The 12766-nt window shown below is 40.7% G+C and overlaps 1 protein-coding gene across 3 annotated transcripts in view; it reads left to right on the top strand.

The window, feature by feature from the left end:
* SNTG2 (syntrophin gamma 2) overlaps window positions 1-12766 on the top strand; it is a 420613-nt gene that overhangs the window by 373726 nt on the left and 34121 nt on the right. For all 3 annotated transcript variants that reach the window (XM_061626228.1, XM_061626227.1, XM_061626229.1), the window contains exon 14: window positions 9209-9418. In XM_061626228.1, the coding sequence (XP_061482212.1) occupies window positions 9209-9418 (210 nt within the window). The remainder of the gene's footprint in view (window positions 1-9208; window positions 9419-12766) is intronic.

The raw sequence follows: 12766 nt of genomic DNA, 5'->3' as shown, positions 1-12766 counted from the left end.
TATTATGAATGTAATGCATGTAGCCAGGCGAAAGCCACAATAGCAAACATTAACAAAGAAGCAAGAAAGCACTACAGGTGCACCATATCAATTGATTCACGTAGACCTGGCAGGACCATTTGAAAAGTCGCAAGGGGGTGCTAAGTATTTTATGGTCATTGTAGACGATTACTCCAGGTTTTGCCATGTGTATCTGCTTAAAAGGAAAAATGAAGCAGAAGGGAAACTAAAGATGTTCATCAAGAAGATAGAGACGCAACACGGTGTTACAATTAAGCGCATACGGTCTGATCAGGGGGGAGAATTTACAAGCAAAGCCTTGAGAGATTTCTTGGAAGGTAAAGGCATAGAACAAAACTTTATTGCCCCATTTTCCCCATGCCAGAATGGGACAGCTGAACAAATAAACCAGACAATGCAGGAGGCCACGAAAGCCATGCTGACAGATTCTGTGTTGCCAAATGCATTTTGGGGGAAATGCATAATGTATGCAGCATATATTCAAAATAGGATGCTGCATAGAGCCATTGGTATGTCACCGTATGAAAAGTTGACAGGCAGAAAGCCAAGGCTGAATCACATAGAGAGATTTGGAGCTAGGTGCTGGGTGCACATTCCCAAAAGTAAAAGACAAGGGCAGTTGGCTCCAAATGCCCAAAAGGGAAATGTGATTGGATTTCAGAATGCATATTATAGAGTGTGGGTTCCCAGTCAAAGACAGGTAGTCTTAAGTTGAAGCATAAAGGTATCAGAAATGGATTGGAATACATATGTTGCTTTGAATGGTTCATCAAATGCACCCACAGTGCATGACATTGAAACAGGGATAAAAGAAGAAACTGATAAACCTGGTACAAGTGATAGTCAACCTTTGAGATGTTCTGAAAGGGCGAATTTGGGGGTGCCGCCGGACAGATTCAAAATTGCCAAAGTAAAGGGAATTGAGGCACACATACACAGAGAAATGGATGCTGACACATTATACATAGAGTGTGTAAAACCCAAGGTGATAGACTGATGATGATGGTATAAGTGTTTGTAAAACCTCTGTGAAATAAAGGAATAAAGAAAAATGTAACTGAAAATGTATTGATGCATTGCTGAAAGTGTAACATGTAGTTACTGTTTGTGACATGTTTGTAAAATGGAGACGGATGTATAAAATTGATAGTCTTTATGGGAAAAGGTGGGGGCTGTTGACCATTGAGCAGTACTGTATGTAGGTTTTTCCATCAAGACTATGGCAGAGCAAAGCAGAGCACGGGTTAATCTGCTTACAGAGGCTTGCCAGGCTGCCAAGGCCAACACCTGGCGTTGGCAAGGGCAACCATCTCGATAAAGGCTGGAAAGCAAAACCAGCCAGTGTGGGGGGAAAGTCTATGGAGAGGAAAGTGAAGCTGGATTGTCTGTGTCTGAGGCTTGTGTCTATACCAAGTAAAGGACTCTTAAAACTTTCAGAAGTCTGCACTTATCTCTGTTCTCTGGTTAACTCACTGCCGGGTAACACCGGAACTGGGCACTCGCTTTTTCACACGACCACAAATAACAGTCATTAAAATACATTAAAACAAAACAACTTTAAAAACATTTTTAAAAAGCTTTGAAGATATTTTTTTAATAAAGGTTAAAAAACATATTGTGTTAAAAAAGGGTTTAAAAACATATTAAAAAGCAATTCCAACACAGAAGCAGAGTGGGATATGGTGTCAACTTAAAAGGTTTGTTGAAAGAAGGTCTTCAGTAGGTGCCAAAAAGATAACAGAGATGGCGCCTGTCTTGTATTTAAGGGTAGGGAGTTCCACAGAGTACTTTTAAATACCTAGGAGTCCCAAAACACTGGTCCCAAATATGGAAGCTTAATTTTCTCCCATTGGTAAAGAAAATTAAACAGGATTTACAACACTGGTCCTTAATGAATTTATCATGGTTTGGACGGTTGGCAGCCATCAAAATGACAGTATTACCAATATTCCTATTTCTATTTCAGGTGCTACCTATCCAAACATCCCATCAGTTGTTAAGTGGGTGGCAGAAACTTTGCCTGACCTTTGTGCATTTAGATTAAACACCCAGACTTAGACGAAAGGTATTATACAAGAATGCAGACCAGGGAGGCTTGGGTCTTCACAATTTGTCCTGGCATTATGAAGCTGCTCATCTTTAAACTATCATGGAAATGCTACATGACCCAAAGGAATGCATATGGCTACAAATGGAACATGCAAAAAAGGACTTTCATAAACGCCCTTTGTGAAGGGTGCTGAGAGAAGGCTCCTATTCCCCTAACAGAACTCCAGTGGCCAGAGTGGTTTAACAGTCAGCCACTCTAATTGAAGCTCTATGAGTGGAACAGGGCATCTCCTAGCAACTCTCAGCACCCCTCACTAACTACACTTCCCAGGATTCTTTGGGGGAAGCCATGACTGTCTAAAGTGAAATAAAGGTCTGGTGTGGATGTGGCCAGGAATAGTTTTGGTTTAAATTTGGGTGGGAGGCTATATGTGCCTTCTGTTGAATAAAAGGTGGGGGAAACCCTGAAAAGAATGATACTGTTCACAATGTTTTCCTTTTGGAAAGGAAAGGGGCTTCCCCTCTGCACAGTGCCCACCCATCCAATCTCCTCCCATCCCTCCCTCCTCCCCCTTCCTCCCTTCCCCTCCCCTTTTTCCCCTCCTCCTCCCCTCCCTGTCCCTCCCCCAGGTGAGTTTCACCTATCCTAAGCATATTTGTACATGAGTAAATCCCACTGAACTCAAAAAGCATGCAAATGTCAAACCTCCCCTCCTCCTCCCCCTATCCCTTCCTTCTTGCCCCTTCCCTCACCTGTCCCTGCCCCTCCCCATCTCCTTACAATCCCCTCCTCCTCATTCTCCTCCCCTCTACCCTCCCCCTCGTCCTCCCCCATGGTCCATTTTACCTTTCCTAGGACTACGACCTGTGAGACCAAGGTTCTAATCCCCACACAGCCATGAACCTCACTGGGTGACCTTGGGCTACTCACTGCCTCTCAGCCTCAAAGGAAGGCAATGGTAAACCATCTCTGAATACCGCTTACCATGAAAACCCTATTCATAGGGTCGCGGTAATTCGGAATCTACTTCAGGGCAGTCCATTTCATTTCCAAGCATGATTGCACAGGAGTAAATCCCATTGAACTCAGTAAGCATGCAAATGATCAAACTTGCCTTCCCTCCTCCTCCCTCCCATCACCTCCCTTTTGCCTCCTCCCCCTTCCTTCATCCCTTCCCCTTCCAATCCCCTCCTTCCTCCTCCCCTCCTTCTGCTCCCCTCTCCCCCTTCCTCTTTCTCCCTTCCCTCTCCTCTCCTCCTCCCCCATGGTCAGTTTTACCTATCCTATCCATGATTGCATGGGAGTAAATTCCACTGAACTCAATAGCATGCAAATGATCAGACCTGCCTTTCCCCTTCTTCCCATCTCCTCTCCCTTCCTCCTCACTTTGTTCTCCCCTTCCCTCTTCCTTTTTCCTCCTCCCCTGCCCACTCCAGGCCTCCCTCCCCATGGTCATTTTTATCTATCCTAAGCATGATTGCACAGGATTAAATCCCACTGAATTTAATAAACATGGAAATGATCAAGCCTGCCCTCCTTCTCCCCCTCCCCCTTCTGCCTGGTCCCCTCCCCCTCCTCCCCTCTCCATCTCCTATGATCAGTTTCACCTATCCTAAGCATGATTGCAGGGGAGTAAATCTCACTGAATTCAATAAGCATGCAAATGATCAATCCATTCTCAGCAAACTTGTACAGGATCCCATTTCTTACCTCCTGGATTGAAAAGCAGAGAAATCCACTAATATGCAAAAAACCTTGCAGTTTAAAAATATCCAACAGATATTGCTATCAAACTTTAAAAAGCAGGGAGATTGGGCAGCTATAGTGAATGCACCAGGGGAGCAGGAGACCTGACCTCGTCTCTGAGATATTGTACTGCCCTACAAATTTGTCAAAATGAAAACATAATTTGGGTTGGTCTTTCACAGTCCAATCCACTTGCTGTGTAGCTTGGAAGAATTTGGTAACATTTGCCTCTGAGCATATGGTGAGTGGTGGCAACACCTGCAGTCAGCCCAAAGGACAGAAACAAGACCTGTGCTGTGCTGATCTTGTTTTAGTGGGGAGGAAGCAACAATATTAAAACAGTTGATATAGTTCAGATAGTCACTTTAAATATGTTTGATTTACTTTGCAATTTTAGTGAACTTTCCTATAGGAAATCATTTTCTTTTGCTTCTGTTTCTGTGAATATGTGAAGTATAGCAACACTTCGAAACACTAAAGAAAAGCTCCAAAAACAATTGTGGAATAATGGCACTGACTGTTCTGCAGAATAGTTTCCAGTGGACATGAGGAGTGTCTCAGTTTGCACAAGATAAAACAGTGGGAGGTGAAATGTATTCTAGCAAAATTCTAGGTGTGCTCTATGTTTTTAATTGACCATGCCCACCTTTCCTTAAGTGAAGTAGTTTAAGCATAGCAGGCTGAAAGCATGCATCTTGGGCAGGTCAAGTTTGTTTTTTCCAACAGCTAGAGTCAATGCTTAATTAGCAACATATTGTAATCTGTCTGATTTTACATCAAACTGCATTTTCAGATTCAACTGTTAATGCGCCCAAATAGAAATAGAACATAACCTCCGGTTTGAAACACAAAAGACTGTCTTCACCATCATATGACATTGACCAATAAAAAGGCTTTGAAATTAATAAAAATAAATTTGACATGAATTTCAATAATGAGAGAAGTATACTTTTCTAGGTTAGATGCTCTGTACAACCGTAGTAACACAGAAAAGAAGCAAAATAAGAGGAACACAAACAAACATACAAAAAAGTAATTCTCCATCTTTGAAGATACAGTCCTGATAGCAGGTGTTGTCACCACTCACCATATGCTCAGAGGCACATGTTACCAAAGTCTTTCAAGCTACACAGGAAGTGGATTGGACTGTGAAAGACCAACCAAAATTGCGTTTCCAGTTTTACAAATTTGTAGGACAGTACAATATGTCAGAGAGGAGAGCAGGTCTCTTGCACTCCTGGTGCATTCACTATAGCTGCCAATTTCCCTGCTATTTATTTATTTATTTATTTCATTAAACTTATAGACCGCCCCATAGCCGAAGCTCTCTGGGAGGTTCACAAGACAAGAAACATCGAAAATACAATAAACATGTAACAATATAAAACAGATTAAAAGTTTAAAATGTTAAAAAGTTAAAACAATGTCAAACACATACTAAACATATTAAAAAGCCTGGGTGAAGAGAAAAGTTTTAACCTGACGCCAAAAAGATAGTAACGTTGGCGCCAGGCGTATCTCCTCTGGGAGATCGTTCCACAGTTTGGGGGCCAGCACAGAAAAAGCCCTCTTCCTCGTTGCCACCCTCCGAGCCTCCCTATGAGTAGGAACTCGGAGGAGGGTCTTTGATGATGATCGTAGTGTACGGGCAGGTTCATAACGGGGGAGGCGTTCCAACAGGTATTGTGGTCCTGTGCCGTGTAGGGCTTTATAGGTCAAAACCAGCACTTTGAACCGGGCCCGGAAACTAATAGGCAGCCAGTGCAGGCCGGCCAGAATCGGTGTTATATGGTCGAACCGTCTGCTCCCCGTTAGTAGTCTGGCCGCTGCATTCTGCACAAGCTGCAATTTCCGAACCGTCTTCAAAGGCAGCCCCACGTAGAGCGCATTGCAGTAATCTAATTTCGAGGTTACCAGCGCATGAACTACTGAAGCGAGGTTCTCTCTGTCTAGATAGGGGCGTAGCTGGGCCACCAGCCGAAGTTGGTAAAAAGCACCCCGTGCCACCGAGGCTACCTGAGCCTCGAGTGACAGGGATGGATCTAAAAGAACTCCCAAGCTACGAACCTGTTCCTTGAGGGGGAGTGCAACCCCATCCAGAACAGGTCAAACATCCCCCATCCTGTCAGGAGAACCACCCACCAGCAGCATCTCAGTCTTGTCTGGATTAAGCCTCAGTTTGTTAGCTCTCATCCAGTCCATTGTCGCAGCTAGACATCGGTTCAGCACGTCAACAGACTCACCTGAAGAAGATGAAAAGGAGAAGTAGAGCTGTGTGTCATCAGCGTACTGATGGCAACGCACTCCAAAACTCCTGATGACCACACCCAGCGGCTTCATATAGATATTAAAGAGCATGGGGGACAGAACTGACCCCTGCGGGACTCCATACTGGAGATCCCAGGGTGCCGAGCAATGCTCCCCAAGCACTACCCTCTGGAGACGACCCACCCAAGTTTAATAGAAATATCTGTTGGCTATAGGTACATTCTTAAACCGCAAGGTTTTTTGCCTATTAGTGAATACTTACCTGTTTGTAAAAGTTCAATAAAACATATTTTAAAAAAATATTCAATTTAAGTTTAATATGATAATAGAATTTAGTTTAAGGAACTAGATAAAATATTGTGATGACATAGAGATCCAAGCATATTTTGATTTCCCAGAAATTTGAAAATATGAAAACAAATATGAAATCCATTGTAAACCATTACAACAATTAAATCAGGCGTACAAAAATAAGCAGGCCAACTCAGTAAGAAGGCAGCACCAACAGCCTAATTTGTTTAGGAGGTATGTCCTCCTAAACAAATGTTTTTGTATCCTTCCTCAGTGAACAAACCAGCTGAACCTCTGTAGGTAGAGATGCTGCTTTGTTTGTTTATTTATTTATTTATTGCATTTATATCCCACTTTTCCTCCAAGGACCTCAAAGTGGCATACATGGTTCTCCCTGTTCTAATTTAATCCCCACAACTAATCTGTGAGGTAGGTTAGGCTGAGAGGCAATGACTGGCCCAAGGTCACCCAGTGTGCTTCATGGCTGAATGGAGATTTGAACCTTGGTCTCCCAGGTCCTAATCCAGCACTCTAACCACTACATCACACTGGCTCTCCAGTTTAGGGCCATGCATGTACAGCAGAAGCATGCAAATCTCAAGGTGGAGGGGAATTATGCACACAAAATAGGTGCTGTGCAAGCTGTTCTCCAACTCAGTACAACAGCTACGCCCTTTACAGAAAGCTTGAATGTTGCATATCAGTTACTTGGGACTGAAACTGGGGAACTGGAATTCAGAAAAGACCTTTCTTTTCAGTTCTACCAGTCTTATGTCCGAAACTATGGCACCTGGAGCAAGGATCCTAAAGATGAGGAAGTGGGAGGATAGTGAAGATGGTCCCTGAAGTAATTTGGAACCACACTGTTCAGGGCTTTAAGGCTGCAATCCTATACACACCTGGGTTCAATTGAACTCAGTGAGCCTTACTTCCAAGTAGACATGTATAGGCTTGCACTGTAAAGGTCAAAAACAGTACTTTGAATTAGGTTTAGAAAGTGTCATAACCAGTGGAAGGTTCTGAGCACAGCTATATTTTCAACAGCGACTTCACATCTATGATGCTAGATCCGTGCTTAAGAGACCTGAAATCAGAACACATCTCTACAATCTTAGGCTGCGATACAGTACACGCTTACCTGGGAGTAAGTCCCATTGAACCCAGTGGAGCTTACTTCTGAGTAGACATGCATTGGATTGCAGTCTTAGTTACTAAGACTACCTTAAGCACGTCACTGCTTCCCTATGACAATTCAGACAATGATTTTGACATAGTAAAATGTGGGTTGAGTAAGATTACCCTCCCCTAGGATTATGGTAGAATGGTCATGTAATTGTTCCCAGATCTTGTTGTTGTTGTTGTTTTGCTTTGTTTTAATTCACTGTCATATCACCTATTTTATAGTATACAACACAGAAGTTGCACTGACAATCTTTCAGTGCTAAGAAACAAAGAACCAGTAATAAATGTCCATAAGACTAATTTTTTAATCAAATATAAAGATGAAATAATTTGGTTCTTGCATTCTGATAATCAAATACTTAGCCCTTTTTTCAAAATCCATATTTCTTTTAAGTTTCCCCCCATTAATATGTTTTCTGTCTAGGAATTTATTTAAAAAAACACTTTACAGTCATAACTTTTCCCAGTTCTAATGCTTCACAGGGATGCCATTATGAATATATTTAAATAAAGCAATCTGTGAAGCATAAAACTAATATATACTCATAATTAAAAATGCTGCTTGTTTGATTTGCATACTCTTAATGTGCAGATTTCTAAAGGGGATACCTTTTAATAAAATATATCAGCATGATAATATTGTTTGTTTCAAACAACAGTGTTAATTCAAATACTCATGGGTGTGGATTTAGTGTTTTATCATTATTAATGTCACTATTATTTGGCATATGAATATCATATTATATGGGTTCACCCATTTTTAAACAAGATTGATCACATTTGTCTGCACATCAAATATCTAAAGTAGATTACCATTACTGCCATTGGGAAAATCAGACTGAAAGGCACTTTCTTGTTTAGCATTACCCTGAGCCTTGATGCATACCCTGAATCTTAGTTTATGCAGACTTCCCAGTTCATTTCAACAGAACAGTGAAGCTCTATGACTGTCCCTTATGTTGAAGTAAACAGTTTCATATTGTCTATAAATACTGGTTGCAATTTTAACATTCTCATCAGAATTTTCATCAAGAACAAATTTCTGCATCAGGCCAATTAGCCATTTATTTTAAATCCAGGCTGTTTGTACCTCTTTGTTGCAATGGTTTTTTTGCTGTCTGTAATTGTTTTTGTTAATGTTAATCGTGATTCATTACAGAGAGAGAGAGAAAGAGAGAGAAAGTGCATTGTTCTGTTTGTTTATCCATAAGCCCCCCCCGCCCCAGGAAATATGTATTGATGGGCAATTATATCAATTCTATTATTGTTGTTATTATTATCAGGCAACTATATACATGCAATAAAACATCATCATATACTAAATTTGAACTCAGTTATCCCTGGTTCATCAATAATAAATGCAGAAAATTAAGGTGATTCTTGAGACCCAGAAACAAATATAAATAAAATATTTTTGCACTGTTTTGCTCCCGGTCATTGATACTCAGTACCTTAATGGAGCTCCATCTCTTGCTGTTCTGCATCACTTTAACTTGTGAATTAAAATGCTGATAATGAAATACCATGTTGTTATTCAGCAGGTTATGCTGTTTCAAAGAGGCAGTTATATTAACAAGAACAAAGAGCAAGTTATACATTTTCCAACACTTATTTCTGATAAAATATCACTTGCTAAAATATGTCTTTCAGCTCTGGCTTAATGATGATTGCTGGCTACAAGCAAACTTGTATTTAGGTATCCACCAAGACTATGAGCTTGAAGACCAGAGGCCATATTGTTTCAGTGTCGTGGTTGGACATGGCAAGAGTCATTATTTCAATGTGGAACTGGGGGGTGATCTGGCAGTATGGGAGAAATCATTTCAAAAAGCAATTTTTTTGGACGTTCAGAGAACAGGGGTAAGTAATCTGAAATGATTTTTATATTTAACCATGTCTATAACAATAATAGCCAATTTTGAAATGCATTCTGAATATGTTGCATAATTAGTGGAAGCCCTTGTGGTGGGACAGAGCTGAGAGCCAATCTCCCAATGCCAGTGTCAGTGTGGTTTACCTGGATGGGCTTGAGGTGGGACAGGGCAGCAGCGAGGTTGGGGCTGCACAGGCACTCCATTGGTGAGCCCGTGCAGCCTCTCCTCAGTACCACCCTGTCCTGCCTGAGCAGTGCACTGTCCAGGTAGGCTTCAGCAATGCTGGTGTCAGGAGGCTGGCTCTACGGCTCCACCCCACCACAGGGGCCGCTACTGAGCTCTCCTAAAAAAGGACTTGGACAAAGACAGAATTGTTTAAATGTGTGCAAACAGTAAATTCTGATAACACACAACTTTTCTTCAAGCTCTGAAAACTTGAGAGAACTGCTAATGTCACCAATACCATTGTTGGGTTTTTTAAAAAAAAGAAGTCTACATGGTTCAGCGCTATTTCTAGTATGTCCTTTCAACTGTGCTTCCAATGAACATTAGGCAGGTATCTACAGTACTGGCACTTAGGTGCCTCCTTAAAATTCACCTGTTCACTCACCCAGGCTTTCCAGAACAGGTGACCCAGCTATGTTGATATACTAATCTGATCTGTTGTTTCTATGATGTGTTCTGCATTTGTTTTATCAGGGTAATTTTTATTGTGGATTTGTTAATCGCCATGATATTTCTTTTAGTGATGGTGATATAGAAATTTTTATAAATAAAAAAAATAATTATCATTAATTTTAATAATTATGTTTAATGATGCTTAGTTTTAATAACAGCTGATATTTCCAAAAGATACATTATTAATCTCATTATCCATCAAAACTGCATACCTTTCAAGTGTACAAAAGATAAAAGTTCATCATAAGATTATAAGTAAAAAGTGCTCCAAGAGCTAGGACTGAATACCAGTGCAACCCAGCGTTCTGTTTCCACCACCAGGCCACACCCTTTCCCAGCTTATACCCCCTATCCCCAGGCTGTCCCCCTCAATGGCCTTGCTCCACACTCTCCTGGAATGCTTTTGCCTGGCTGGAATATGTTCTTGAACTGTGATAATGTCATTTGCTTGCCGGGATGGAGGATGGAGAAATGTGTGTGGGCGTATGTAAAAACCCTTGACTTTTGCATAGCTGAAAAATAGCTGCTGTACAGAGGTGGGAGCCACTCCCATTGCTCCACTCACTTTTATCTCTGCCCAGCCCACCCCTGGCATAAGCCCATGAGGAAATCAGGTTGAAAGAGGTTTCCCACCTGAATTCAAGGTTTTACAAATTATGTGTAAAGCCCTGAATGGCTTTGGACCAAAATACTTGAAGGAGCACCTCTTCATGCATGTTCCTGCCAGGGAGTTACAATAGATGGAGGGAGGCCTCCTGAGTGTCCCTCCATTGGGGACTGTACATTGGGATGTGAGGGCAAACCTCCTCTGTGGTGGCACCCCAGCATTGGAACTCCCTCCCCTTTGAAATCTCTTTGTGGCCTTTGCTGCTGGCTTGTATTTGATTGATTGATTGATTGATTGATATCCTGCCCTTCCTCCCATCAGGAGCCCAGGGCAGCATACAAAAGCACTATAAAAACACTTTAAAACATCATAAAAGCAGACCTTAAAATACATTTTTTTAAAAAGCTTTAAAAACATCTTAAATTAAAAGGGTTAAAAAACATATTGTTTAGGGGGGGAAAGGTTTTAAAAAAATATTAAAAGCAATTCCAACACAGATGCAGACTGGGATAGGTCTCAACTTGAAAGGCTTGTTGAAAGAAGAAAGTCTTCAATAGGTGCCAAAAAGATAACAGAGATAGTGCCTGGTTTTAGATGCCAGGTTAAAAGCTGGCTGTTTATTCTGGGCTTTAGACAATAAAGCTGCTGTCATTTATTATTGTTTTAACAGTTACTAAACATTTTAACTGCTGTTAAAATTATATTTTTATTTTAGTGTTGTATGAGTTTTGTTATTTTAATTATTATTATTTTTGTTACCCAGCCAGAGATAAATGCATGTAGGGTGGGATAGAAATGGTCAAAACAATAATGACATGTGAAAAGTTTTTGTTCTGCCTGATTTACTTGTTTACAATATGGTTCTTAGACATATTTATATACAGACTTGCACTATTGAACTCAAGGCAGTTTTCTACAGCAAAAATGGTCAAACTTCAAGCTGAATAATTTAATTGTGATTCCACAAACTTCAGTGAATCAATGTAAAATATTCTTTAAGTGAACACAGTGCCTTTCAATCTGACATTCTTAATATGTGAAAGTCAACATTTATGTTCCACTTCATAATCTGAATTCTCATATAGAACAAACACTGAGGTGGCAAAGATCTATCTATAACAATCTTGCCTAATGTATTTTCTATAACTTCATGGGCACAAATATCACTTCCCTGCAGGTCTATTTCATAATACTGTTGCTGATCTCATTTTCACGGCTTGTACTAATCGTGTTCTTTTAACTGCCTACCCCATTTGCAGCACATCAAATGCTAAATTATATACCCCTGCTGATGTTTTCCACTGTTGCATATGATTATGCTATCACCTAATGGTACCACAAATTGTAAAGTAGCCTCTATAAAAAAATTTAAAAAAAAACATTTTAGAAACTTTAATATAGATACATTCTAACAGAAAAAATTGCCATGACTAATTTTATCTAACAGTGTGTGGGGGGGAGTGTTGGTAAAAAATGAGGTGCCGGTAGTCATATCTTGATAAAAGTGCTGTGGATGCCAGCACAAAATGGCTGACATGGACAGCAAAAAAAGAGGTGGCAGCACTCTGTACTGGTAAGTACCATCACAAACATACACACACACACACACACTTATTTAAATATTCTTAAAGGCTATCACATAACCTCCAGACTTAATGTGAAACTATAGTTTGTTTCAATAAACCATGGTTTGTTCTAATGGCCTATTTTGGACATAACACTAAGGCGATAATTTCATGTTATGTAATGAGCATGAGTAAGCATTGGGTTTGTGTGTTCTCCCCTCCATTCTTATCCTCTGGCATGATGAGACTGGAAGCGCTAACAGTTTTAATCCTAACAGTAAACTCCAAGCCTGGCTTGGAGAAGATAGAAGTGTGTGTTAGCCCAGGACTTATTTGCATAACACTAAACCATAGTTTAGTGCTATGCCTGGAACAGCCCAATATCTAAGCCTGAACATGCCCACAAAGACCAGTAACTGAAGCCACAATTCAAAGCTGGCTTTCAAACCAGTTTCTGTTAATTGTGGCTTGCTGTTATGTCTGA

This window comes from Rhineura floridana, chromosome 4 (assembly GCF_030035675.1).
Source record: "Rhineura floridana isolate rRhiFlo1 chromosome 4, rRhiFlo1.hap2, whole genome shotgun sequence".
Lineage (NCBI taxonomy): Eukaryota > Metazoa > Chordata > Lepidosauria > Squamata > Rhineuridae > Rhineura > Rhineura floridana.
This window is presented reverse-complemented; position numbering and strand designations above follow the sequence as displayed.